This window comes from Callithrix jacchus, chromosome 18 (assembly GCF_049354715.1).
Source record: "Callithrix jacchus isolate 240 chromosome 18, calJac240_pri, whole genome shotgun sequence".
Classification (NCBI taxonomy): Eukaryota; Metazoa; Chordata; class Mammalia; order Primates; family Cebidae; genus Callithrix; species Callithrix jacchus.
In genome coordinates this window covers 16,767,128-16,789,874 of record NC_133519.1, presented here as the reverse complement: position 1 = coordinate 16,789,874, position 22,747 = coordinate 16,767,128, and the positions used below count along the sequence as shown (strand labels likewise).

The 22,747-nt window shown below is 53.5% G+C and overlaps 1 protein-coding gene and 1 pseudogene across 1 annotated transcript; one reads left to right on the top strand and one right to left on the bottom strand.

Moving 5' to 3' along the window:
• Nucleotides 1–5,045: 5,045 nt before the first annotated feature.
• On the bottom strand, nucleotides 5,046–22,251 carry RHBG (Rh family B glycoprotein). Its single transcript, XM_035279052.3, has 10 exons — nucleotides 22,027–22,251; nucleotides 12,228–12,414; nucleotides 11,571–11,721; nucleotides 11,316–11,463; nucleotides 8,928–9,094; nucleotides 8,182–8,319; nucleotides 7,923–8,056; nucleotides 7,245–7,366; nucleotides 5,603–5,676; nucleotides 5,046–5,485 (listed from the first exon to the last, which is right to left on the bottom strand). The coding sequence occupies exons 1-10, from the start codon at nucleotides 22,211–22,213 to the stop codon at nucleotides 5,417–5,419; spliced, it is 1,377 nt and encodes a 458-aa protein (XP_035134943.3). The 5' UTR covers nucleotides 22,214–22,251; the 3' UTR covers nucleotides 5,046–5,416.
• LOC118149292 (5S ribosomal RNA) lies at nucleotides 14,420–14,541 on the top strand (annotated as a pseudogene).
• Nucleotides 22,252–22,747: the final 496 nt, after the last annotated feature.

Sequence of the window (22,747 nt, the reverse complement as noted above, 5' to 3'; positions counted from 1 at the left end):
AAGAAAGAAAGAAAGAAAGAAAGAAAGAAAGAAAGAAAGAAAGAGAAAAAAAGAAAAGGTGAATTCAGGTCCTGTGCCTTGCAAAGATTCCAGCCCATTCACTGGAGCTCAGCCTGGAAGCGCTCGAGTCCAGAGTGCCAAGTTTCCAGCCAGAACAGGCTCTGTTCTGAGCCGAGAGCTTCCCTGCCCATTGCCTGGGTGTTCTGCAGTGTTTGATGGGTGCCTTCTGTTAGATGGGCACAGTCTCCTGTGCTGGGGTAGAGGGATGCACTTCTTTTGCTTGTGGGAGGGGACTTTGTGTGACAAGCCCCCAACTCTGCATCACTGGAGAAGTTTGTTTTCATCCTGCCGTGGCTGCCCTTTCTCCCAGTAAAAGTTGGGGCCCCTTATCTGGTGGTGGACGGGGGAGGGAAGGAGCTGCCCCATGGCCTGGACTGGGCATTGGGGCATCTCTGCCCAGTAACCTGTTTTGCTTTGGGAACACCACAAGTATTTCTCTCAGGGCTCTGGAAAAAATTGGCCTCAGAGACACCTGTCAAAGTCTTTTGGGTCAATATGATGTGTAAAAATGGATGGAGTTTGCTGGGAGGGGCCTAAAAAGGAGTGACATCTTCTCCCTGGTGAGAAGAGTACCAACCACAGCCAGCTTTCAACTCAAAGACACAGGCTCAGACGTGTGCAGGCCCCCAAGTAGTGACGGGCTAGCCAAGATGGGGACCACCATGGCCAGGTCCCAAAGTCAAGGCTTTTTGGGAAAAAGAGTAGGTATGGGATGGGCGGGGACAGATGACCACATCTTTGGGAATAAGAGTAGGTGTAGGTGGGGGTGACAGATGACCACCTCTTTGCGCCCCAAGGCCTGGTTCCGGCCACCCTCCGCCTTCCTCCCGGGCTGGCGGACTCCACTGGTGATCAGACGCCGGCGGCACAAACAATGGCGCTCTGTCCCGAGCGCTCCCGGGACGACAGCTCATCCCTATGCAGTGGCCGCCTCCCCCACCCAGGCCCGGCCGCCAGCCCTTTTCAGGCCGTGGAAGCCCGGGCGGCGGCGAAGGGGATTCTCACAGGCCGTTGGGCATTTGCATAGCCAGCTCGCCCGCCCGGAGACATTGGCCCGCATTGTTCCCGGGCGGTGGCGGCGGGCGCACGGGCCGGGGCGCGCGGGACGGCGCGGCGGACCGGCTGGGAGCGGGCGGGCCAGACAAAGGAGAAGGGGCGCGCGGGGCCGGAGGCGGCGTTGGGGGGGATCCTCACGGTGGGAGCGGAATATCGGGGTGAGGTGGGGGGACCGGGCTGCCGAGCTCGTCTGCCCCGGGACGGCCACCGCCCTGCACTTGGGACACCCACGCCGTGTCTAATTCCTCCCCGAGTTGGGGCCGCTGCGCCGTGATGTGAATCCCAATAGGGGGGATCTCAGGCCTTTCCCAGGCTGCGCGGGGTTCGGAGTGCCAGGTCCTCTGGAGGTCAGAGAGACCCCTGGCCGAGGGGCTCTGGCCTCACAAGGCAGAAGCACCTGGGGGCTCCTGGGGACATCGGGCCTCCTATCCTGATGTCCCTGGGCAGGAAATCCTGCTGTGGTCCATACACACTTGTGCCAGGCCAGAGCAGCGGCGGCTTCCCTCAATGCCGCTGGCCCCGTGGGCTTCCACCCTGACCCCAGCGCGGCCTGTCTCCCGGAATCAGCCTTCTCCGGGAGGCAGGCAGGGGCCGTGTCCTCGTCCATCATTGTCCGCAGAGATCAGGCACTGGGGTTGGACGGAGAGAGTTCATGAGCGGCCAAGTGTCCGATTGTCCCACTCTGAGAGGAATAATGGTGCTGATCAGAGGGGCTGTCTCTGAGGGGCAGAGGCCTCATTGTCCTGAAGGGGTGAGGAAGGAGCCCCCTTGGCCCCTGTCCCCGGCATCTCCTTGACCTGCTCCTTGTCCCCCTGTTGACCCAGCCTGAATAGATGGGCCACCGTGTGGGGGACGACGTTGCTGAGGCAGGGACTCCAGGGGAGAGGAGGGAAGGGCTTGGTGGCCTTTGAGCAGGGGCGCTAAAGGCACCTGTCTTTCCTGCCCTCTGTGCTCCCTGACTGAAATCAGTGGTCACTCACACCCACACCACAAAGAATGGCTCAGCCCTATGAAGTGGAACCAGGGCTGGAAGGCCTGGGATGAGTCCAGCATTCAAGGTAAAGTAGGAGGAGGGACAGGAGGAAATGCAGAGTGAAAAACCAAGAGCCTAGTTTAAGAAAGTTCAGGCCGGGTGTGGTGGCTCACACCTGTAATCTCAGCACTTTGGGAGGCCGAGGCGGGTGGATCACGAGGTCAAGGGATCGAGACCATCCTGGTCAACAAGGTGAAATCCCGTCTCTACTAAAAAAAATACAAAAATTAGCTGGGCATGATGGTGCGCGCCTGTAGTCCCAGCTACTCAGGAGGCTGAGGCAGGAGAATTGCTTGAACCCAGGAGGCGGAGGTTGTGGTGAGCCGAGGCCGAGATTGTGCCATTTCACTCCAGTCTAACAGAAAAACTCCGTCCCCCCCCCCAAAAAAAAGAAAAGAAAAGAAAGTTCAGTTCTGGGGAGACAGCCCCCTGAATGAGAATGGAATCGGGGTGCAGGGGTTAGAGGCAGGGCTCAGCATCGTTGCTTGGGCTAGGGAAGGCTTCACAGACAGGATAGAGCTTGGAACTGTCTGTCTCCAGGGCACACAGGGCCCTCTGACGGGTTAGCTCTCTCTCTGCCCCTTTCTCAGGACGTCTTGGAGGGCTATGATGAGACCTACACACTTTTGTCCCATGGAAACTGTCTGGGCAACTGCCTTCTAAAGAGGGATCAGTCGTCCCTATTCCAGGAAGCCTCCCTGGATTGAGATGGGCTGCCTTCCCCCAGCCTTGACCAGACTGGGCTACAGCTGCCCATTTTTCAGGCTTGGAGAAGGCTTGGTTGCAGGCTAGAAGGAATCAGCCAGCAGAGGGAAAGGGTCAGGTTGTAAAATGTTGGTGCCATGAATTTTGTTTGTTTTTTGAGCTAGGGTCTCTCTCACCTAGGCTGGAGCACAGCAGAGCGATCATGGTTGTGTAGTGAACTGCCAGGTTCAAGCAATCCTACTGCCTTAGCCTCCCAATTAGTGGGGACTACAGATGCATGCCACCACACCTAGCTATTTTTTCTTGTAGGGATGGGGCCGCACTATGTTACCCAGGATGGTCTCAAACTCCTGGGCTCAAGCAATCCTCCTGTCTCAGCCTCCCAAAGTGCTGGGATTACAGGTGTGAGCCACCTCACCCAGCTGGTGCCATGAATAAATGAAGATTTGTAGTTTTCCTCACCCAAAATGGGCTGGGGCAGGGAGGAGTCTCATCCTATCTTTTAATCTCCCTTTCCTGAAGGTCTTCTTTCAGATCTCTGGGGACTCTTGGGGAGAACAGGCCAGCTGGCTGTATCTGCGTCCATGCAGAGCAGAGCTGGGAACTGAGGTCCTATAGGTAGAATGGAAGGTGGGGCCTCGGCTCTCCCAAACTCCCTCCCTTCCTCCTAGCAAGGGCTGACAGTGACTTAGGAACCTTTTTGTGATCCCAGCTGTCGTCCTTCTGCCTCCACACAAGGGACTCCTCCCGATACATCCACCCCAGCTAACAGTGGGCACGTGAAGCAGTGGAGGAAGGCAGGGGGCTGAAGGAGCAGAGGCACAACTGGGTCACATGAGCTGGGATGGCTCCACTGACGCCTTGTCCCTCAACCTCCTTCTCCTCACCTCTGTGCTTGGCCTCTCCGGCCAGCCCCCTCAGTCCCTCCAGCTATGGGGGGCATGGAGCCTAATGGGGTCACCTTTTGTCCTAATTCCAGGCCTAGGTCCCAGGAATCCCTCTACTTCCTCCTTGGGTTCCTAGGTCTGATTGGTCTTGTTTTTTTGTTGTTTTTTGTTTTGTTTGCTTTTTTTGAGACACAGTCTTACTTTGTCACCCAGGCTGGAGTGCAGTGGCGCAATCTCAGCTCACTGTAACCTCCACCTCGTGGGTTCAAGTGATTCTCCTGCCTCAGCTTCCTGAGTAGCTGGGATTACAGGCATGCACCATCATGCCTGGCTGATTTTTGTATTTTTAGTAGAGACGGGGTTTCACCATGTTGTTCAGGCTGACCTTGTGATCCTCCTGCCTCAGCCTCCCAAAGTGCTTGGATTACAGGCGCGAGCCACTGTGCCTGGCTCTGGTCTTGGTTTTGGGGGAGAAATAGCTGTAGTCAGAAGCCTAGGGGAAGGGCAGAAGAAGGCAGAGGGGGTTCCAGTCCTTCCGTGTTAGAAAGGGGGCTCCAGTCTACTTGGAGGGATGGATTTCTGCTGGATGAGAGATCTGAAACTCCTGGCACCTGCCTGACATGTAGTGGAGGATATGAGCTCAAAAAAGCCTTGTGGCATGAATGCACGAGGACCAGAGCTGAAGCAGACAGGAAGGGGGTTAGGCTGTAGGAAGGACTTTCATTCTTCATAGAGGACCAAGCAGGGGCAGAAAGGAGGCATCTTCCTCTGCTGGGTTTGGCGCGCCCTCTGGTGGTCAAATGACTTCAGGACAACAGAAGCCCTTGGATAGGGGTCCGCGAGTGTCTTCATCCTTCTCTGCCACAGCCCTAATCACAGGCCCTAAAGTGATGCCCTTACAGTTCCCCACTCCTCAGTCTCAGGACTGGGATATAAATGGCACCTAGGTGCTTGCTGCTTCTAGCTTCTTAGGGTTGGTGGCAAACAACTTATGTCTCCCTTGGGCCCTGTGGGCACCGTCTTCCTTCTCTGCTCAGAGGCCGGCCAAGGTGAAAGTCAGAGCAGCAGCAGTTCTGGAATAGGAAGAACTCTCTCCCACAGCCCAAGCCATCCTGTAACAAAACACCCCGTTTTCTTGGAGAGAGTGAGCTCCCCGTGCCTCGGCGGGACATGGCACTCTAGAGTCCAAAGATCAGGACTCATCCTGCCTCGCCAGGAACCTCCAGGAGGTCCTACCATTGTGAGTGAGAAGGTAAGAGGAACTTCCCATGTTCCCAGGGCACAAAGACAAGGAGTCGGAACCCTTAGAGAAGGCGGCGTTTATCACCCTCAGCCAGGCCCTGCTCGGGCTTTACTAACTGTGTGATGTGGGGCCAGTAGGTCACTTGGGTGCCTCACTTTGGCCCCTTCTACCCACATGCAGGCTGGTAGGGCAGTTGGATCAGGCAGCTGGTCAGGTTCCCCCCACCATACCCAGTTACAGCCCCACTGCCCACCATCTCCTAGCCTCCGGCTACCCCTCTCCCTATGGAGATGCTGCCTGTGGAAAGGGGCCTCCTTTCAGCTCATGGCTCCTTTCTTGCAGCTGGAGGAATGGGAGCTCAAAAAGAACTCCTAAGAGTAGCCAATCAGCATCTTCTAAAAGGAGCGTGTCCTTTCAGGGGCCAGCAGCAGGTCAGGCCTGAGTGTCTGCTTCTTCCATCCTCAGAGGTCTCTGGGCTTTATCCTCATGCTCGCCAAGCACCTGGAAGGAAGGAGTGGGTAGAGGTGAAAGGGTAGCTCCAAGAGCAGCAAGGAAGGAAGAAGGCATCGAGGCAGGGAAGGGAGGCTCAGAGGGTGTGAGGGCCCAGCTGTGTCTCACCTCCCAGTGAACCTGGTCCTCGTAGCACTGGGAGTCTGGGGGGGAGTCCAGGAAGGGTAGCTTCAGCAGGAGCCCTGGTGGTGGTAGGGGAGGATCTGTGAGGCTTCTCTGCCCCCTACTATGGAGGAGGTGCCACCCAGTGCCACAGAACACAGGGGTCTGGGAGGCATGAGATCAACATGATGCCGGTGCAGACAAAACACAGCTGTATTTGTTGAGCATCTACTATGTGCCAGGCCCTGTGCAAAGTACTTGACCAGTCAGACAAAGAAACAAGACTCAGAGAAGTTAAATAATTTGCTCAAGTGTGTGCATTTGGTAATAGACCAGCTCTTGATTCCATCATGAACCACAGCTGCTGGGCATTCTGTGGCCTCCCACACAGGAGAGGCACAGAAAATGCTTATTGCAGCCAGGTGCTGTGGCTCAGGCCTGTAATTCCAGCACTTTAGGAGGCTGAGGCAGGCAGATCACTTAAGGTCAGGAGTTCGAGACCAGCCTGGCCAATATGGTGACAGCAAGCCCATCTCTACTAATAATACAAAAATTATCCAGGTGTGGTGGCAGGCAGCTACTTGGGAGGTTGAGACAGGAGACTCAATGGAGCCTGGAAGACAGAGGTTGCCGTGAGCTGACATTGTGCCACTGCACTCCAGCCTGGGTGACAGAGTGAGACTCTGCCTCAAAAAAAACGCTTATAGCATAAATAAGTTATTAAATGAATGAATGAATTAAACTATATTAGAGAATGAAAATCTCCAGGTGGTCAGGCACAGTGGCTCACGCCTGTAATCCCAACACTTTGGGAGGCCAAGGCAGGTGGAGCACCTGAAGTCAGGATTTGAGGCCAGCCTGGCCAACATGATGAAACCCCTCTCTACTAAAAATACAAAAAATTGGCTGGGTGAGGTGGTGCACGCCTGTAATCCCAACTACCAGGGAGGCTGAGGCAGGAGAATCGCCTGAAGCCAGGAGGCGGAGGTTGCAGTGAGCCGAGATTGTGTCACTGCATTCCAGCCTGGACGACAGACCACGGCTCCAAGGCTCCATCTCAGAAAACAAAAAGAAGGGAGGGAAGGAGGGAGGTGAGGGAAGGGGAGGGAAGAGGAGGGGAGAAGGGAGAAGGGTGGGTCTCCAGGTAAGAGCAGAAGGGTGGGGATGCTGAATCAGGTTTTATTTTGAAGGCCAAAAAGACTAAGGCCACACATGAAAAGCAGCTGCCTGACCCAGGCCGTGGGCAGTTTCCTCTGTGAAAGATTTTCGCGCTGGGTTCTGGAGGTGGCAGGCCGTCCGTCTCCTCCCCTCCCAGTCCCATCCCCAAAGGGCGCAGCCGGCCGCTTCTAGGCCTCAGCCTGAGGTCGGGCTTCCCTCTAGTGGACAGAGGGAGCAGCACAGGCAAGCACAGGCCGGTAAGAGAGGGCCTCGCTCCCCTCCTGTCGGCTCCCCTGCTGCCCTTGGCACCAGAAAGGAGCGAGCACCCGAATGCACCTCCGTGCCTACAGGAGGTTACCCCTTAACCCACAACCCAACCCCTACTTTATGGCACAAAGTAGAGGCTCCATAAATATCTGTGAGTGAATGAATCCATGTCGGCAGTATAGGATCCCATGCCCCTTCCTCTGGAAAATCCAAGGTTACTCACCTCCAAGGGCCCCGCCCACAGAGGCAAACAGCAGTGTGACAAACAGCCCGAAGAGCTGGTGCATGGCCTGTGATGTGGCACTGCGCTGGCCCTTGGCTATGAGTGGAAACACACTCTCCAGGCTGCAGAGAGACCAGATGGTGGAAAGCCCGGGGGAGGGGGGGGGTAGGAGAGAGACAGGGACGCAGCATAGGGCCAGAGCTGCCCATTTCACTGGAACTCAGGCCAGGGGACTGGAAGTGGCCAAGAGGGTCTTGAGGGTGAGTGCCAGGCTGACTCTCACCTCCAGGCCGTTGCTCAAGCCAGGCCCACAGCCTGGAGCTCCTCCCAACCCTCACAGGCCAGCAGACACCCAGGCACCTTTCAAGACTCCGTTTGCAGGTTGCTTTTGCCCACCCTTGATGTACAGAAATAGATCCTAAGGGTCATAATCTCTTACTGACCCTTCGGTAACACGTAACAGTCTTGAAGTCATTTGTTCCATGACCTTCTGCTGCCCCTGATTGAGAACCAGGAGGGCAGTTTCTGGCTTGGTTTGGTTCACTCCAATTTCCTTTGCTCCCAGAATATGGATGAATGAATGAATTCATTCCCTTTTCTGGGTCACACAGAGAAAGAGAATGACAGAGGCCATTCCAGAGGGATGACGATTGCAGCGCGGGTTGGGAGGAAACTCACCCGTCTCCGTAAGCTTCATGAGTGGCAAGCCGGGCCATAAGGACCCCCAGGAGGGCCCCCAAGACCCCTGGCATCCCATGGAGATTGTGGACGCCACATGTGTCTTGGACTTTGAATTTTAATTCAAGGATAGGCTGGAGGATAGGACAGATCATGAGTCTCCTGTGCCCACTCCCCACCTACCCCAGCCTGTTGGAGAGGTGGGAGGAAAGGCACAGAAGACTCCATCTTCCGCCCAGGGCTCAAGGGGCATCTATACCGTGAAGAACTTGTACCCCAGCGTGGAGACGGTCCCAGCCAAGAAGCCGGCTGCCAGAGCCCCAAAGGGTGTCAGCATCATTTCACTCGAGGTCCCCACCACAACCCCTCCAGCCAGCACTGCGTTTTGGATGTGGACCTAAGGGATAAGGTGTCGAAGGCCCTTTCAGACCATCACACCCACAGCAACCCAGCCCTGTCCACCACGGCGACACCTACTGCTTCTGAAAGTCCCTCTGACATCTAACCTCCAACTCTCCTGCTATCATATCATCTCCCATTCTGACCCCACAGCCACCAGCTCGGATGGAGCCCCTATGCCTGTGCCCTTTCTTTCTTTCTTTCTTTTTTCTTTTTTGAGATGGAGTTCTTGCCCCTGTTACACAGGCTGGAGTGCAATGGCGCGATCTTGGCTCACCGCAACCTCCACCTCCCGGGTTCAGGCAATTTTCCTGCCTCAGCCTCCCGAGTACCTGGGCTTACAGGCGCACGCCACCATGCCCAGCTAATTTTTTGTATTTTTTTAGTAGAGACCGGGTTTCACCATGTTGACCAGAATGGTCTCGATCTCTTGACCTTGTGATCCACCCTCCTCGGCCTCCCAAAGTGCTGGGATTACAGGCTTGAGCCACCGCACCCAGCTGCCTGTGCCCTTATCTATTCCCCTGGAGAATCTTTCTTGAGGGTCTCAGACCTCTCCTTCCCCACCCAGGCCACCCTGCCTCTCTGAAGCCTTCTTCCCCATACCATGTCAAGCCGCCCATCTTCCCCGACAAGGGCTGACAAGGCAAAGGTGCCGAGGGTGCTGGCAGCCAGGGAGTAGTATGTGTTGAGGGCTGTCCGATGCTGCCCGGCCCCCAGCGCTGTGAGCGCAGAGTTGAAACTGGGCCAGAAGATCCACAGGAAGATGGTCCCTAGATGGTGGGCAGGCAGGCGGAGTGAGAGGAAGGAAGTGGCTCCCACTCAAGGGACAAACTGTATGACTGCAGGCGAGTTGCCTACTCTCAGCAGCTTCAGTCTCCTCATCTGTTCAGTGGGATTGATAGTAATACCACCTTGGGCCAGGCGCGGTGGCTCATGCCTGTAATCCCAGCACTTTGGGAGCCTGAGGCAAGCAGATAGCTTGATCTCAGGAGTTTGAGACTACCCTGGACAACACAGTGAAACCCCATCTCTACCAAAAATACAAAAAAATTACCCGGGTATGGTAGCACATGCCTGTAGTCCCAGCTACTTGGGGGGCTGAGGCAGGAGGATTGCTTGAGTCTGGGAGGTGGAGGTTGCAGTGAGCTGAGATGGTGCCACCACACTCCAGCCTGGGCTGCAGAGCCAGACCCTATCTCAAAACTAATAATAATAATATCACCACCTTATCAAGCGGCAATTAGATGAGGCCATGCACATCGATGCATAGCCCGTGGCCTAGCAGGCACAAAATGCCCAACAAATGGCAGCTCTTGAAGGGCACTAGCACAAAAAGAAACTAATTGGTTGAAAACCACAGAAAATTTTGAATTTTTTTTTTAAGACAAGGTCTCACTCTACCACTCAGGCTGGAGTGCAGTGGCTTAATCTCGGCTCACTGCAGCCTCTGCCTAGTGGGTTCAAGTGATTCTCCTGCCTCAGCCTTCCCAGTAGCTAGGACTTCAGGTGCCCACCACCATACCTAGCTAATTTTTTTTTTTTTTTTTTTTTTGAGACGGAGTTTCGCTCTTGTTACCCAGGCTGGAGTGCAATGGCACAATCTCGGCTCACCGCAACCTCCGCCTCCTGGATTCAGGCAATTCTCCTGCCTCAGCCTCCTGAGTAGCTGGGATTACAGGCACGCGCCACCATGCCCAGCTAATTTTTTGTATTTTTGGTAGAGACGGGGTTTCACCATGTTGACCAGGATGGTCTCGATCTCTTGACTTCATGATCCACCTGCCTCGGCCTCCCAAAGTGCTGGGATTACAGGCGTGAGCCATCGTGCCTGGCTAATTTTTGTATTTTTAGTAGAAATGACGTTTCACCATGCTGGCTAGGCTGGTCTCGAACTCCTGACCTCAGGTGATCCACCCACCTCAGCCTCCCAAAGTGCTGGGATTGTAGGTGTGAACTACTGCATCCGGCTGGAACACTGACATTTTTTAAAGTATCAAATACAGAAAGGAAAAAGGCAGAGGCCACTGTATGTCGGGTATTATGCTTGGTACTTGATACACATATCACAAAAACAATGACAACCAGGCCGGGTGCGGTGGTTCAAGCCTGTAATCCCAGCACTTTGTGGGGGGCAAGGTGAGTGGATCACCTGAGGTCAGCAGTTCAAGACCAGCCTGGCCAACATGGTGAAACCCTATCTCTACCAAAAATATAAAAAATTAGCCAGGTGTAGTGGCACGCTCCTGTAATCCCAGCTATCCAGGAGTCTGAGGCAGGAGAATTGGTCGAACCCAGGAGGTGGAGGTTGTGGTGAGCCAAGATTGCCCCACTGCACTCCAGTCTGGGCAACAGAGCGAGACTGTCTCAACCAAAAAAAAAGCAGCAGCAGCAAGTGGTGGTGACAGGGCTCCTAGCTCAGGCCCTATGAGTCCCTGTGGTGACCCAAGACCCTTCCTCTCCTTACCCCTGCCAGAGACTGCAGGGGCTTCCAGGGAATCTCCCGGGAGGAAATACCCTTAGGAGGTGGAAGGCAGCACTAGGGGCAGGCAGAGATTGCCTATTTGCTGGGAGAGCCAGAAACACGAAGGCCTGGAGGCGAGGGCAGGCAAAAGCTGAGTCTGGCTAGAGCCTTGAGCCAGTGAGGAGGGAGGAGGAGGGGCTGACGTGGAAGTTGAGGAGGCCGTTTTCTAACCTGCAGCTGGTGGGGGCCCTGGAAGGTTTTAAGCAGGGATTGAGGTGGATTCAGAAAGGCCCCAGGAAGGGACCCAGGGCATGTGCATTCCCTAGGGCTGAAGTTTAAGATGTCCTAAAACCATTGAGAATGATGAGCGCAGATCCCAGAGCTCTCACAGCAGAATCCAAATGGACAGGGGGTGCCCAGGCACAACCCCAGGACTGCAGGTGGCACCCAGGAGACGGTTACCTCTGGCCCAGATCAGAGGCATCCAGACCAGCGCCCTCCTCATGCTGCCACCCCTCTGCAGGCCTCACCAATCATGGCGAAGAGGTCTGAATGGTAAACGGAGCCCTGGCGGTGCCTGCTCTTCTCCAGTTGGGGCCTGTACAGAACCCGTGAAAGGACCAGCCCGAAGTAGGCGCCAAAGGTGTGGATAGTCATGGAGCCTCCCGAGTCTCTCACCTGGGGAGGTGCGGGGAGGTGGAGAGGCTGGCCCCTGCCCCAGCCCCGCCCCTGCTCCTGGCTCAGAGGCTGACCTTGACCACCCCCACCCCTCCCCAGACTCTTACCCCCAGGAGATTAAGGAGCACGAACTCATTGACGCCAAACAGCACCACCTCCAGCAGGGCCATGAGCAGCAGCTGTGCAGGCCCCGTCTTGCCCAGGACGGCACCAAAGGAGATGAGCACGGCCCCCGCACAAAAGTCAGCGTTGATCATGCTGGGGTTGGGGGCAGAAGGGGGAGCAAGAGGGGTCAGGAGGCCGGCCTCTGGGCTTCTGCCAGGCCTGCAGCCAGGGCAGCATGACATGGTGGGTGGAGTGTGGGCAGAGTTCTGCAGAGAAGACAGGGAGCTCAAGCCCCCCACGGGAGTCGGAAGGGATCCCCTGGCCCTATTTGTAGGTAAGAAAATGGAGTGAGTCTCAAGGAGGTTCAGTGACTCTGCTGACAAAGGCCACAATAGGTGGAAGAACCAGAGCTGTCTACCCTCCTCGAAGCTCTTGGGGAACAGGGGCCCTAAAGAATGAAGGAGGTGGGGCTGAGTGTGAGGGTCAAGGACGAGAGAGGAAATCAGGCGATAAGGACAGGCGGGACACCTAAAGAAACCAAGTGACAGCCAAAATCGTGAGTCGGGAAGCAGGCTTGAAGGACAGGGGTTGAGCTGAGGCCCTTGGGCAGGAGCCTCCTGAGTGGGCCTGGGGGAGCTGGGTGGGTGGCTGCTGCCCACCTCTCCATGCCAACATGGATGTGGCCGCTGTCGAAGGAATGGAGGAAGCCCTGGACCAGTGTGGACCACTGCAGGGCAAAGGCGGCCAGGAGGAAGGTGAAGCCCACGCTGCTGAAGCCGTAACGCTGCAGGAACACCATGAGGAAGCCAAAGCCCACGAAGACCATGGCATGCACGTCCTGGAAGCCTGCAGTGGGCAGAGACAGGTGGGGCACTCGGGCGCTGCTCTAGCCACAGCCCATAAACCAGTCAGCCACCCTGCCAGTGCCCCCGGCTCTCACCAGCCAGGGCTGCCTTGATGAGCTGAGCCCATGAAACTCTCCAGGCATGTCAGGGCCTCCCAGCCCGGAGCCACCTGCGCAGAGCTGGTCAGTTTGGAGCAGTCGGACCCAGACATCCCTGCTGTCCTCATGCCAGAGAAAGGGAGTAAAGCCTTCTGCTCTGTTCATTTGCCCCGTCCTGGGTCTCTTACAGCAGACCGGCTGGAAGTCCAGCCTGTGCTCTTTTTTTTTTTTTTGGAGACGGAGTTTCACTCTTGTTACCCAGGCTGGAGTGCAATGGCGCAATCTTGGCTCACCGCAACCTCCGCCTCCTGGATTCAGGCAATTCTCCTGCCTCAGCCTCCTGAGTAGCTGGGGTTACAGGCACGCGCCACCATCTCCAGCTAATTTTTTGTATTTTTGGTAGAGACGGGGTTTCACCATGTTGACCAGGATGGTCTCGATCTCTTGACCTCGTGATCCACCCGCCTCTGCCCAGCCTGTGCTCTTTCCTGCTGCAGTCCATGCTCAAAATTCTGCTAGCTACAGGCTTCTTTTCAACATTTCCTCTCTGCTAGAAAGCCCTTCTTGACATCCATCCTTCATCCCTCATACTTCAGAAACTATACCTCTTCCTTTTGAGGATTTTTAAGTTGTTACCATTATTAGATGTCTCGCTCTGTCACCCAGGATAGAGTGCAGCGGCATGATCATAGCTGACTGCAGCCTCAAACTACTGTACTCAGCCAATCCTCCCAGTTTGGCCTCCTAAGTCGCTGGGACTACAGATAAGGCCCATTGTGCCCAGCTATTTCTTTTTTTACATTCTTTTTTTTTTTTTTCTTAAAGATGGGGTTTCACCATGATGGCCAGGCTGTTCTTGAACTCTTGACCTCAGGTGATCCACCCACCTCAGCCTCCCAAAGTGCTAGGATTACAGGCATGAGCTACCTCGCCCGGCACTGTGCCCAGCTATTTTTTTAAAAAAATTTAGGAGGCCAGGCACAATGGCTCACGCCTATAATCCTGACACTTTGGGAGGCTAAAGCAAGTGGACTGCTTGAGTTCAGGAGTTCAAGACCGACCTGGCCAACATGGTGAAACCCAGTCTACAAAAAATACAAAAATTAGCTAGGCGTGGTGGCGCATGCCTGTGATCCCAGCTGCTTGGGAGGTTGAGGCACGAAAATTGCTTGAACCCAGGAGGCAGAGGCTGCAGTGAGCCAAGATCGTACTTCTGCATTCCAGCCTTGGGTGACAGAGCCAGACTCTGTCTCAAAAAAAAAAAAAATGAGGAAATAGCTTTAAACTGTCAAGAGAGATGACGTGGGAGAAAAGGAATCAAAGGAAGAAGGTGACAAGGGTGCCTTGTCACACAGCCTCAATGCAAATGATGGCCCCTGGAGCTGTGCAACACGGTGACCCTGGGAAGCAGGGTTTTACTTTTTACTTTCTTTCTATAGTTTGAATATTTTAACTTTTTTTAAAATGCAGATTAAACATCTCAGGAAGTCATGCTTTCTAGATTCATTACTTGAAATTTTTAAAGAGTCAATGAAGTTTATGGGCAGGAAGATCTGGGGCCTTTTCTGTTTGGTTTCTGTTCTGCACCCCTCTGCATGAAAAGCTAAAGCGATAATAATAATTGGTAAGGCTGGGTGCAGTGGCTCACACCTGTAATCCCAGCGCTTTGGAGGCTGAGGGGTGAAGACTGCTTGAGGTCAGGAGATTAAGACCAGCTTGGGCAACATAGTGGGACCCCTCCCCCCCATCTGTATAAAATAATAAGAATAATCAGCTTGGCATGGTGGCAGGGAAGCAGAAGGATCACTTGGGCTCGGGAGTTTGAGGTCGCAGTGAGCTATGATCACATCACTGCACTCCAGCCTGGGTGACAGAGTGAGACCCCATCTCTAAAAAATAGTAACATACATCTACGGCCATACCACCACCCTGAACGCGCCCGATCTCATCTGATCTCGGAAGCTAAGCAGGGTTGGGCCTGGTTAGTACTTGGATGGGAGACCGCCGGGTAATACTGGGTGCTGTAGGCTTAGAAAAAAAATAGTAACATACAGTAATATTGAAAATGAGCTAAATGCAAGTAATTTGCTTTGGTGATTAGCTAGTTCTGTAACTGCCCCCCTCCCATCTATTTGTAAACTTGTAAATAAGATTTAACTCAACCTAGTCTGATGCTCAGCCCGACCATCTGGCCCTGTTTTCTTTGTCTTGTGCTATCCACTATGTATAGAGTCATACCATGCTTTATTTTTTACCTTAATCAAGAAACACCAGAGAAAGCGTGTCATGAGCACTGTCATTGCGTTTGTTGTAAATAGGTTACTGAGAAATGAGCTATCACCACCCTAAATCCTGATTTTATAGCTTCATGTGAACACTGTGTTTCTTTTTTTTAGGCAATCCCGCTCTGTCACCCAGGCTAGAGTGCAGTGGTGCTACCGCAACGTCCGCCTCCCAGGATCAAGCGATTCTTGTGCCTCAGCCTCCCCAGTATCTGGGATTACAGGCATGTATCACCGCACCCAGATAATTTTTGTATTTTTAGTAGAGACGAGGTTTTACCATATTGGCCAGGCTGGTCTTGAATTCCTAACCTCAAGTGATCCGCCCAAAGTGTTGGGATTACAGGCATAAGCCACCACACCCAGCCATGAAAAATTTCTCTTAGAACTTAGTGCTAGGACATGTTACTTCCCCCAGGAACTGGTCTGCTTTCCCACCTTCAGGCAACCGAGGTGCTGAGCGCCACAGACGGGGCTCTGGGAACGTAGCCGTTATCAAGGCAGCCACAGTCCGTGCTCTCACTGAGCAAGGAAGACAGACATGGAAGAGGGAAAGAACTGCACGTGTGAGGCTCCCTGGGCTGCCTGGAGCTCAGAGTCCCACTGGAATCACAACTGTACTGCTGTAGGCCCCGTACCTGGTTCATTGTGTATGTTCTGCTTCTCTGCCTTGCTTTTCTTATACACATGTTTTGGTTGTAAATGACTTCAAATCAAGAGGTTGATAATAAAGAAAACAGGACGGACTATAATTTACGCCTGTAATCCCAGCACTTTGGGAGGCTGAGGTGGGCGGATCACAAGGTCAAGAGATTCACCTGTTCAACATGGTGAATCCCTATCTCTACTAAAAATACAAAAATTAGCTGGGCATGGTGGCATGCGCCTGTAATCCCAGCTACTTGGGAGGCTGAGGCAGGAGAATTGCTTGAATCCGGGAAGCAAAGGTTGCAGCAAGCAGAGATCGCGCCACTGCAGGCCAGCCTAGGCAACAAGAACGAAACTCCATCTCAAAAAAAGAAAGAAAGAAAGAAAGAAAAAAAAAGAAATTAGAGGTCTGCAGCTGCCAGCCCTAGGATTGGGACACTAAATGTCCCCAACCCTGCACTGCTTCTCCTGACCTCCCCACTTCCCAAACCACCCAGATCTTAAAACAGTAACAGATGAATGGATAAAGAAAATGTGGTATATAGACACAATAGAATATTATTCGGCCATGAAAAAGAATGGAATCCTGTCATTCATGGCAACATGGATAGAACCGGCGGAAACTGTAAGTGGAATAAGCAGGGAGAGTAGTATGCGGCTTTGGAGGGCTCTATCTTCTCTCCAGTCAAAGGTGCATGGGGCTGGGCACAGTGGTTCATGCAATAATCCCAGCACTTTGGGAGGCCGAGGCTAGCGGATCACCTGAGGTCGGGAGATCAAGACCAGCCTGACCAACATGGTGAAACCCCACCTCTGCTAAAAATACAAAACTAGCCGGGTGGTGTCTGGAACCTATAGTTCCAGCTACTCTGGAGGCTGAAGCAGGAGAATCACTTGAACCCGGGAGGCGGAGGTTGTGGTGAGCCAAGATGGTGCCACTGCACTCCAGCCTCGGCAATAAGAGCAAAACTCTGTCTCAAAAAAAAAAAAAAAAAAAAAAGTTGCTCTCATAGGAGTAAAAAGTAGAACAAAGGACAATAAAGACAGAAGAGTAGGGGGAGGGAGAATAGGGAGAGATTGTTAAAGATGTAAAATGACGGCTAATTACATCTAAGATAGAAGGATACGTTCTAGTGTTCTTTACCCAGCGATCCCCAAACTTTTTGGCACCAGGGACTGGTTTCCTGGAAGATAATTTTTCCACAAATGGTTGGGGGGCGGGGGGTAGCTTTGGGATGATACTGTTCCATCTCAGATGGTCAGGCATTAGATTCTCATAAGGAGTACACAGCCTTGATCCCTCCCATGCACAGTTCACAATAGAGTTCAGGCTCCCATGAGAATCTAATGCCCCTGCGATCTGACAGGAGGCGGAGCTCAGGCAGTGATATTCACGCATCTCCTGTTGTGTGGCCCTGTCCTCACCGGCCAAGAGGCTGGGGACCCTATAGCACTGTAGAGTGACTGTAGTTAACAATAATATCTTATATCATTTCAAACAGGAGGAGGATACTGAATGTTCCTAACACAAATAAATAATAAACGTTTGAGCTGATGGGGAAAAAAATAGAGAGGGAGAGGCACCCTTCTTTCAGCCTCACTGCCTGGCTGCTTTTCCCCTTGCGCAAACAGTGAAGAGAATCCATGTCTGCCCTGGTGCTCAAGGACAGCAAGATAAGGAAGGGCGCTGGGTCACAGGGCTCCTGACCATTGCATGCAAAACCTCTCCAGAACTTGTCCTGTGTGGTGTTAGTGTTTATGTCTCCCACCCCAGCTTTGTTTGGAATCACAACTCAAGGCTCTGGCCTTTCAACTGGAGTCTGAACATCAAGAAATCTCTTTCTCTGAGAACATTCCACAATAAGAAATTCTTTTTAGGCTCTGAGAGGTGAGGGGCTGCTCCAGCTGGAGGTGGAGGAAGAAGATAAAGCAAGTTCTCAACATTCCCTTTAGAGGATGCTTGTGAGGGTGAGATAGAGTGTGATGCCCACCCCACCCCACCTCACCCCCACCAAACCTATGCACTATTTTATTTTAATTATTATTTTTTGAGATGGAGTGTCGCTCTGTCGCCCAGGCTGGAGTGCAGTGGCGCGATCTCTGCTCATCGAAACCTCTGCCTCCTGGGTTGAAGTGATTCTCCTGCCTCAGCCTCCTGAGTAGCTGCAATTATAGGCACACGCCACTATGCCCAGCTAATTTTTGTATTTTTAGTAGAGACAGGGTTTCACCATGCTGGTCAGGCTGGTCTTGAACTCCTGACCTCGTGATTCACCTGCCTCAGCCTCCCAAAGTGCTGGGATTACAGGTGTGAGCCACTGCACCCAGCCACTTTTTTTTTTTTTTTTTTGAGACAGTCTTGCTCTGTCGCCCAGAGTGCAGTGGTGCCATTATTGCTCACTGCAGCCTCACCCTCCTGGGCTCAAGCTATCTCTCCTCATCAGCCTCCCGAGTAGCTGGGACTATTGGTACTTGCTACCACACTCAGCTAATTTTTTTTTTTGAAATAGAGACAAGGTCTCACTTTGTTGCCCAGGCTGGTCTCAAACTCCTGGCTTCAAGCAGTCCTCTAACCTCAGCCTCCCAAAGTGCTGGGATTACTGCATGAACCACTGTGCCCAGCCCCAGGCACCTTTGATTGGAGAGAAGATAAAGCCCTCCAAAGCCACCTGCTACTCTCCCTACTTCCCTTGCTGCCCCTCCACACCCCTGCTAGATAGCCCCTGGACCAGACAAGATGATGGGGGAAGACGGCTGTTAAAGCTGGGGCTTTGGCATCTAGCAGAGCTTGATTTAGATTCCAGGTCTGGGCCTGGCGAGGTGACTCACGCCTATAATCCCAGCACTTTTGGAGGCCAAGGCGGGCGGATCACCTGAGGTCAGGAGTTCAACACCAGCCTGGCCAACATGGTGAAAGCTTGTTTCTACTAAAAAATACAAAAAAGTTGGCTGAGCATGGTGGTGGGCGCCTATAATCCCATCTACTCAAGGAGGCTGAGGCAGGAGAATTAATTGAACCCAGAAGTGAGCCGAGATCACACCATTGCGGTCTAGCCTGGGCAAGAAGAGCGAAACTCTGTCGCAAATTAATTAATTAATTCCAGGTCTGGCCTCGAGTGGTGGGTCATGCCTGCAATCCAAGCACTTTGTGGGCTGAGGCAGGAGGACGGTTTGAACCTGGGAGGTGGAGACTTCAGTGAACTGTGATCATGCCTCTTCACTCCAGCCTGGGTGACGGAGTGAGACCCTGTTTCAATTAATCAATTCCAGGTCTCCATGCCTCCTTCTGACCCTATGACCTTGGACAAGCCTCTGAGCCTGATTTCTCATCTGTAAAGTATGGATATAAAATATGATAAGCAAGAAGAAGCGAGGGAGCTGGGGAGGCTATCTCCCCCAACTTCCCCACCATCCACCCTGCCTGCCTGGTCCTGGTCACATCCCTCATCCCCCGCTTCTTCCAAGAAGATCCTGATTCCATTGATCCTAAATCCCTCTCTCTGCAAGTAAGGTCTCTGAGATGTATTAAAAAAGAACCAGTCCAGGCCGGGAGTGGTGGCTCATGCCTGTAATCCCAGCACTTTGGGAGGTCGAGGCGGTTGAATCATGAGGTCAAGAGATCGAGACCATCCTGGTCAACATGATGAAACCCCGTCTCTACTAAAAATACAAAAATTAGCTGGGCATGGTGGTGCGCGCCTGTAGGCCCAGCTACTCAGGAGGCTGAGGCAGGAGAATTGCTTGAACCCAGGAGGCGGAGGTTGCAGTGAACCGAGATCACACCATTGCACTCCAGCCTGGGTAACAAGAGCAAAACTCCGTCTCAAAAAAAAAAAGAACCGGTCCATATTTTTTCAGAACACTTTCTCATATTTGCTTCTGTGGCCCTTTAGCTCTGACTGTTATTTTTCCATCACTTGCTTTCTGGAAGAAGAGGCTTGTAGTGTAGGGGAAAGGCCACAGACGGGTCATCAAGAGACCTGGTTCTAGCCTGACTCCTTCTGTAACTTGCTGTGTGACTTGGCCAGGTGACATGACCTCTCTGGCGCTCTCTCTCTCTCTCTCTCTCTCAGCATCTGAAGGGGTGAACCAGAAGGGCTCTCAGAGCCCTTCCAGCAGAGAAAACAGACAGATCCACAGGTTAGCCATGTCGTGGCATTGGCCAGTCCTGGAGCTCAACGACAGCCACACAACTCCCTTTCATCTCCCAAATCAAAGGGCAGTGGCCGCACCTCCCTCTGGCCCTGACCCCTTCCCTTGGACACAGGGACAGGTGAGGACCCGGCTCATCAAAGTCCCAGGCTCTAAGGACCTCGAACCTCCCTCCTCCCCAACCTTCCCCCACAACAGTATCCAAGTCCACAGGAATGGAAACCTAGGGCAGAAAAAGAGGTAGGAATCCCACCTCTTCTATCCCTCTTATAGCAATTCAGGGACAAAATGCTGTCTGTCCGAGCGGAGCCCACCACTGCAGCACAGGGGCAAGAGGCTGGACACTAGGGAAGGCTTTTTTATAAGGAGGGCTTCGAGGGGAAGCAAGTCAGGGGTTGATGGCAAGCAGCCAGGTTAGACCCTTACATAACAGCTTACTTCTCTCAGACTCTTGACTGTTCCCTCCCGACTCCCTACCCTTCTTTTTCAGCCAGGGCTGTGGATGAAACACGGGGAGGGAGGAGCCGTAGCCTCTTCTGCCTAGGGTGGGTCACTTATCCTTGCGCCAGAAGTCCAAGTTTCCACCCTCTATATCCTCAGCCTTTTGAGCTTCATATTGTTGGGTCTAGAACAGGGTGAGGCAGGGATAGCCTGCCATCAGCTCTGCATACAGAAAGTCAGATAACAGGGCCTGGCACAGTGGCTCATGCCTGTAATCCCAGCACTTTGGGAGGCTGAGGCAGGTGGATCACCTGAGGTCGGGAGTTTGAGACCAGCCTGGCCAACACTGTGAAATCCTGTCTCTACTAAAAATACAAAAATTAGCTAGGCGTGGTGGCGGGCGCCTGTCATTCCAGCTACTTGGGAGGTTGAGGCGAGAGAATCACTTGAACCCTGGAGATGGAGGTTGCAGGGAGCCGAGATCGCGCCCTTGCACTCCAGTCTGGGCAGCAGAGTGAGACTTCATCTCAAAAAAAAGAAAAAAGAAAGAAACAAGAAAGATAGAAAGAAAGAAAAGAAAGGGTAAGAACAGCTTGACATTTTTAATAGGAGACTTTCATACTCTAGGACTTGTTTGAATGTATCTCCTTCAAACTGATGCATCCTTTTTCCCCTTGCTCAGATGGGGAAAACTGAGGCTTGGAGATACCTGCCCAAGCACTTGTGATAAATTCTGGGAGATCTAGCACTCTTGGTCCCAGCTGCCTAGGGCCTGAATTACAAGGCAGGGTCCCCAACTTTGAAGGTGAGGCTCTATTCCCATGGGGCTGAGGGTGGGGGTGGGAGGTTAACTCTCTCTCTCTCTGTTGAAACTTGTCAGCAGGCAGGTGACTTGTGGGGCAAAAAGCTTAGGATGCCCAAGTTCTAGTTCTAGCTCTGCCACTCACATGACGGGTGATCGTGAACAACTCGCAATCCCTCTGAGACTCAGCTTCTCCCTCTGTGAAATGGGCTAATGAACCTGCCATGCTTCCTCCCAGGTCTGGGGGCTGCTGCTCCATGATTAGCAGGTAGAGGGTGCCTCATTTTCTTTCTTTTTTTTTTTCCTTTTTTTTTTTTTTGAAATGGAGTCTCACTCTGTCGTTGCCCAGGCTGGAGTACAGTGGTGCGATCTCGGCTCACTGCAACCTCCACTTCCCGGGTTCAAGTGATTCTCCTGCCTCAGCCTCACAAGTAGCTGGGATTACAGTTGCCCACCACCACGCCTGGCTAATTTTTGTGTTTTTTAGTACAGATGGGGTTTCACCATGTTGGCCAGGCTGGTCTCGAACTCCTGACCTCAGGTGATCCGCCCACCTCAGCCTCCCAAAATGCTGGGATTACAGGCGTGAGCCACTGTGACTTGGCGGTTGCCTCATTTCTCTTTGTCTCTGAAAGGATCAGCTTTGAGGGACTTTGGAAGAAATTCCTGATCCTACCTGGTCTTGGCTGCCTACATATGTGGGCGATTCATACCTAACACCTGCCATTATGGCCTCTCGCACCCCCACTCCTACCTTCCCTGCTCAGCAGGATTCTCTTTCCCATGGTCAGGGTGGAGCCCCTAGGAAAGGCAGTCTCTGGGAAAGCCCAGCAAAGCCCAATTAGGCCAACTGGGAGATGGTTAAAGCGGGGCTCTAGATCTGGCTTCGAATCCTAACTGCCCCACTTGTGACTGTGTGACTCTGAATCAGCCACTTCATCAAGCCTCAGTTTCTCCACCTTTATCTATCTCATAGACTAAGTGAGATCATGCGTATGTACCAGCACGGTACCCTGGATCATAGCAGGCTCTAGTGAAGGGGTGCGATTTTAAACCCAGAGCCCCTCCACCTCAGAGCCATAGGGCTGCCCAGCTAGATACGGGCACCCAAATGCTCCCTCCCAAGACACCGGAGGGTCTTTGCAAAGCTTGGGGTCTTCACTTCCCGCACGCCCTCACCCCGCACTCACTTGGGTAGCGAAAGTAAAATTCATTTTCCGCATTACTGTGGTTGCCCCGGTGCCAGAGGGAAGCGTCGGTTTCGTGGTCGTAGCGGACGAAGACAGCAAAGAGGACGGTGGTGGCGCCCTGGAGGAAGAGGCACAGCAGGGGCAGCTGCAGTCGCCGGCTCGCGGAGCGGCTAGGAGACCCCGCCATGGCTGTAGGCTGCGATCTCGGCTGGCGCTCCAGGCTCTGACCATCCCCGGCTGCCTGGCAGGTTTCGCGGAGCCCCGCCCTCAGATGCCCCGCCCACGGAGGCCCCGCCCTCAGATGTCCCGCCCACGGAGGCCCCGCCCTCAGATGCCCCGCCCACGGAGGCCCCGCCCTCACCTACCGCAGGCCCAGGGCGCCGCCGGACAGGAGCGGGGCGTCGGGGACCCTGGACCCTCGGCCCGAGGTGGGGCCAGGACGTGGAGGAAGGGAGTCTCACATTCCTGGCGATGACCCTGGCATTGTTCCTGTGCCAGGTCCTTGGAAGTGTCCCTGGAAAGGCGTCGTGTGTTCTGCCCGGCTCGGGCACAGCTGTGAGACCTGGGTGTGAGAGAACCCGCACTTTCATACATGATGTTACTTTAGAGTGTCTCCCAAGGAATAAGTGGCCCTTAAAGACTCTGGTCTGGGCTGGCTGTGGTGGCTCACGCCTGTAATCCCAGCACTTTGGAAGGCCGCGGCGGGCGGATCACCTGAGGT